This window comes from Mus caroli, chromosome 11, assembly GCF_900094665.2.
Source record: "Mus caroli chromosome 11, CAROLI_EIJ_v1.1, whole genome shotgun sequence".
NCBI classification, from domain to species: domain Eukaryota; kingdom Metazoa; phylum Chordata; class Mammalia; order Rodentia; family Muridae; genus Mus; species Mus caroli.
Genome location: NC_034580.1, coordinates 90,886,696 through 90,891,596, shown reverse-complemented (window position 1 = coordinate 90,891,596; position 4,901 = coordinate 90,886,696). Strand labels below are relative to the sequence as shown.

At 54.2% G+C, this 4,901-nt stretch overlaps 1 protein-coding gene across 1 annotated transcript; it reads left to right on the top strand.

Moving 5' to 3' along the window:
• Positions 1–301: 301 nt before the first annotated feature.
• On the top strand, positions 302–4,682 carry Dlx4 (distal-less homeobox 4). Its single transcript, XM_021178466.1, is given in 4 exon segments — positions 302–461; positions 464–577; positions 3,917–4,107; positions 4,437–4,682. Coding segments are annotated over 4 exon segments (711 nt in total).
• The last annotated feature ends 219 nt before the right edge of the window (positions 4,683–4,901 follow it).

The following is a 4,901-nucleotide window of genomic DNA, read 5'->3' as shown; positions in this document are numbered from 1 at the left end:
GAGCCTCCCTGAAGTCACCGAGGAATAGCCAATCCGGGGTGTCTAAGTGGGCGGGGGACCCCGGGGGTCCCGGGAACCGAACCCAGAGGAAAAGATGGGGGAAGGGTAAAACCACAGGGTACCCCCAAAACCCCTTTCCCCGGTGCGAGTTCTCTGCCGGAAGAGGCTCAGAGAGACATTTTTCCGGGGATCTGAAGTGTGAGAGTGGCTTGCTGGAGCTGGAGACTTTGAAGGGAGCTGGCACAGAGAGTAGACAGCGTGCGGGCCATGACCGAGGCCCTGTGGCCCGGCACCGGCCGCAATGACCTCTTTACCCTGTCCCCTTCCTGACCGCGGTGCCTCCAACGTTGTCTTCCCGGACCTCGCCCCCGCCCTGTCGGTAGTGGCTGCTTACCCGCTCGGACTATACCCGGGAACCGCAGCTTCTCCCGATTTGTCCTACTTCCAGTCCTACGGCCACCCTGGTCCTATTCCTACCCTGGGCCGGCAACCCCAGGAGACTCCTACCTGCAACAATCGGTGGCGCCATCTCAGCCCTTTCACCGGCTGGCTGAATACCCGCAGGAACTCGAAGCAGGTAAGTGTGACCGCGGCGGCTCTCACCTCTGGGGTCTGGGTTGTCTTTGCATAAATTTCGCGTTCTTCTGCTTGCACGCAGCTAGAGGGATTCAAATGCTTCTCTCTCCGATTCCCTGGAATCTGCGGTAGGGGGAGGGCGAAGGATGGGGGAGGAGCGGAGGCAAGTTGATCTAGGTCTCCTTTTTAAATTCGACCTGGTTTCGATTTGCAGTTTTGAAAAGCCAGGCGGGAGGGCTCCCTACCCCACCCCCTGGAGCAGTGGAGCTGTGTGAGTACCTGTGTAACGGAAATTTGCCCTAATCCAGATGGAGAGGTGGAGACCTAACCCCTTCCCTGTGATTCTCCTCATCCTTCACTCCGTTCAGACATCATCCCTTTTGAGTTTTGGTCTCAGAAACCAGTATATAAATCAAACACTACTAAACAGAAATCAGTTTCCAGTTGGAGATAGGTAGACAACTAGGCGGGGTTCCTTCTCCTTTCCTGGGCCCCACCCCCTTTTCCTGGAGATGCCTATACCCTGCAGGATCTGGGTATAAGACCCCCACCAACTGTTGCTCAAATAATAAACTTACAGGCTGGTCTACCAGTCTCCAGCTCTTTCCCTGGTCTCCTCTGCCTTGTGCCTAAGACATTCTTACCATCTCCACCCTTAACTTTGGGATACATTAGATCCAGCTCCAGTTGCCTGCAGCAAATCTGAGCTCCACTGGAAGGCTTTGGTGAAGACAGGGGAGCAGCTGGACTTCCTAGCCCCAACCTATGCACAGCCCAACTGACAGACCCTGGCTGGCAGTATGAGGAAGCTATCCATAGACCCATGACTCCTTGAACATCAAAATGGTCCAATTGTTCTTGGCATAGTCCTCGAAGATGCGCACGTCTGTGATGTGACTTCAAATAATCAGCCCCAAACCAAGATGTTTCTCTCCTTTTCCCTGGTCATCCTGGCATACACCCCCAACCAAAACCACATTAGAATAGGGGCTCAGATTCCTTGTTCTATGGTTAGAGAAACTGAGACAGAAAGAATGCATATAGATAGATCCTGGACGGAGCCAGGAAAGGGGACTTTAGGAACTTCTCAGGACCCCAGAAAGTTAACAGCTTTCTGGAACAGAGTGGGGGTGGGGCTGCTGGGTTGCTGGGTCTCCTTGGAGGAGGGACAGTCCGTCCAGGTGGCAAAGTTTTGCATACAGATCTACAAAGGAACCGCTTGGACTCTTCTTTTTAGATATGCTAATATACACTGGGGAAGTAAAGGCAATGGGATCCTGAGTTTGAGGACAAGTCGGGCAACCTGCTATCCATCCTGTGTGTGCACATGAGGACAGACAGTGTGCATTTTGGGACTGGAGAGGAAGAACCTGTCCTTATTGGGAGACCTGTCTGGCAATAAGGTGGACTTGTCTTCCATATGCCTTCCCTAGCTTGGTCCAAGAACAATGGACTGAAGAATTCTTTCTATTACGTACTTTACCCGGATACAACGAAAAAAAAAATAAAATAAAACAAAACAAAACAGAGACTCCATGGTCACAAACAGATACTTTAAAAAATATATACCGTAGCATTTCGCTATTCAAATTGTGCGGGCCGCCGCCCATTCTTGAATGAATGATTGGAGTACGAGAGAGGGCTTGGGGTGTCCTACGCCCATACTACGGGTGCACCTCCGTCCCAGGGAGGCATTTGGCTCAGAAAGAGCCTCAGCAACACCCCTTTGGGGCTGCGGGTGCGGCTGCCGCGCCTCCACGGAGGCCCTGGGGACCCGTTATCGCGACCGACTGGGGTAGATCCAGTTTTGACTTGCCAAAACTAGTGTGGAAAAGGCAGCTGTTCCGGAAGGCACCTGGAAGGTGATCTGCTCTGCGAGTTCAGCAGTCCAGGCTGTCTTCCTACGCGCTCTGCTCGCTATTAACCCGAACTGCGCGGTCCAGGCAGCCAAGAAGGCATGGGTTGTCGCTTGGCTGCGGCCCCGGGTGAGTAGTAGAAGTCGGAGTAGGAGAGACAAGACAGGCGGGGGCGCGGGCGGGAGCGGGAGCGGGAGCTGGAGCGGAAACCCAATGGTTTTTCTGGGAATTGGCTGAGGTTGGAATCCAAGGGACAGGATTTGAGGACCACAGCCCCCAAGGCCACCGGTGAGGGATGTGGGGGAGGTGAAGGCAGTGGTGACTGCGGCTCACGGGCAGAGACCCTAACATCTGTTGGGTGAAACCAGCTAAGAATGGATGGGGAGCGGAAGGACAGAAGCTGCTACTGCTGCCAGGATACAGACAGGGACATCTCACCCGCTCTATTCTGGGGTCCTCATAGTAGACCTGCACGGAATGAGGCAGCTGTCACCCCAACATTTTGTCATCCCAGGCAGGCATTTTGCCTCTTCCCATTTCTTATCCCCTTGCACAATCTCAGTATCCCATAAAGTGGTCCAGGTTGGGGCCCCGGTTTCAAGAATGGAAACCCATGCCCTCAATCTTGACGCCAACCTGAAGCCGCTTCCTGGAGAGCCAGGCCTATAGTGGGAGTTGGGGGCCTGTGGGGGACACCAGACCTTTTGCCACAGCCTGCAGCCCAGCGATGACAATGTAACAACCCGTATTGCTGGCGGAACATCAAGCTTTCTGGACCTGAATCACTTTCCCTCTGAAGCAACCGCGCTGGGGCCCACAGGAAATCCATCTTGTTTCTAGATCCCTGAAAAGCCTCCCCTGTGCTAGCCAGCTTGCAGGGAAGAAAAGGGTGGTCCTTTTTACTGCAGGGTACACTAGGTCTCTCATCGCATGTTCCCCCACCCCACCCCCGCCTTGATATTAGCGTTTAAGGCTGACTTTTACAGACCCCTTTCGGAAGCAAGAGATGGCCACGTCAACCTTACCCCTGAGCTTTGAATATTACTCTTAGGTTTCTTGAGTCTTTGGTGCACTTTGATGCTCACCTCCAGACCTTAGCTCAGCTCTCCACGAGTCTTTTGCCCTGTTCTATTCTAAGCAGGTCCACCAACCAACCTACCAGCACCCTGCCCCCTTGCTGCAGGAGCCTGGGCACCCTTACTCGGACCCTTGGCGATTTGTGTTCTTAGGTCCTATAGTGGTAGCTTCAACAGGACAAGAACTCAAGAACTGAAGCTTGTATTGACTGTTGCTGGTGTTGAAATGGCAGGGATAGGCAAGGCTTGCTCCACTGCACACACACACACACTGAGACTCAGTTTGATAGTGAAGGCTGCTGTTGTTTTTGCTGATTGCCCATGGTGGGGGATGCGATGAGCTTATTCAGAAATGCCTGACTCACCTGGTCCCTTTGCATGCTTACAGCTCTGTGTTCTGCCTCCCAGAATCAGAGAGGCTGGCACTGTCTCTGGAGCCCTCCCAGCAGCAGTCCCTGATCAGGAAGCTGCGCAAGCCCAGAACCATCTACTCCGGCCTGCAGCTCCAACACCTGAACCAGCGTTTCCAGCACACCCAATACCTGGCCCTGCCCGAGAGAGCTCAGCTGGCAGCGCAACTCGGACTCACCCAAACCCAGGTAGGGCCAGTCCTGTCCCTGCCCAGGGCAAAACTTCCCAGTCCCTGCCCTCTGAGAACCCACAAAGGAGTCCCACGATTTTGCTGACAGGGCTCTTGGATAAGCAGTGCCCATAGCTGGTCCGCAGCATGAGTTGGGGGGCGGGGGTACATGTTAGAGGAGAATGAGGCTCAAGAAGGGGAGTGTGCCCAGACAGGAAGCTGAGACTGGGGGATTCAAGAACTGAAGGACTGGAGCAAAGGTTCCCAGGACTCACTCTCTGTGGCCAGGTCCCTTCCCACACCTTTCATAGACACTCCTAATCCGTCTGTCCTCTTTTCCTCTCAAAGGTAAAGATCTGGTTTCAGAACAAACGCTCCAAATACAAGAAGCTCCTGAAACAGAGCTCTGGGGAGCCGGAAGAGGACTTCTCTGGGAGACCCCCCTCCCTGTCTCCCCACTCTCCAGCCCTACCATTCATCTGGGGTCTACCCAAGGCAGACACCCTGCCTTCCAGTGGCTATGACAACAGCCACTTTGGTGCCTGGTATCAGCATCGCTCCCCAGTTGTGCTGGCACTGCCTCAGATGATGTGAGTCTGGAGGGAGGCTGGTCAGGCTTCAGCCCTCCTGTCAAGCCCAGGACCCGAGCACCTGCTCCCCTTCTGGGAGGAGAGGAAACCAGCTCCAGATGGATTTTCTCAGAAGACAAGACTCTGAAGGAGAAAAGGGGAAAGAATGGTGTGGAAGCCTGGCTCTCCAAACCAGAGAGTTAGATCAGGGGCTTTGGACAGCCACAATCTTGCCACTCCCTCT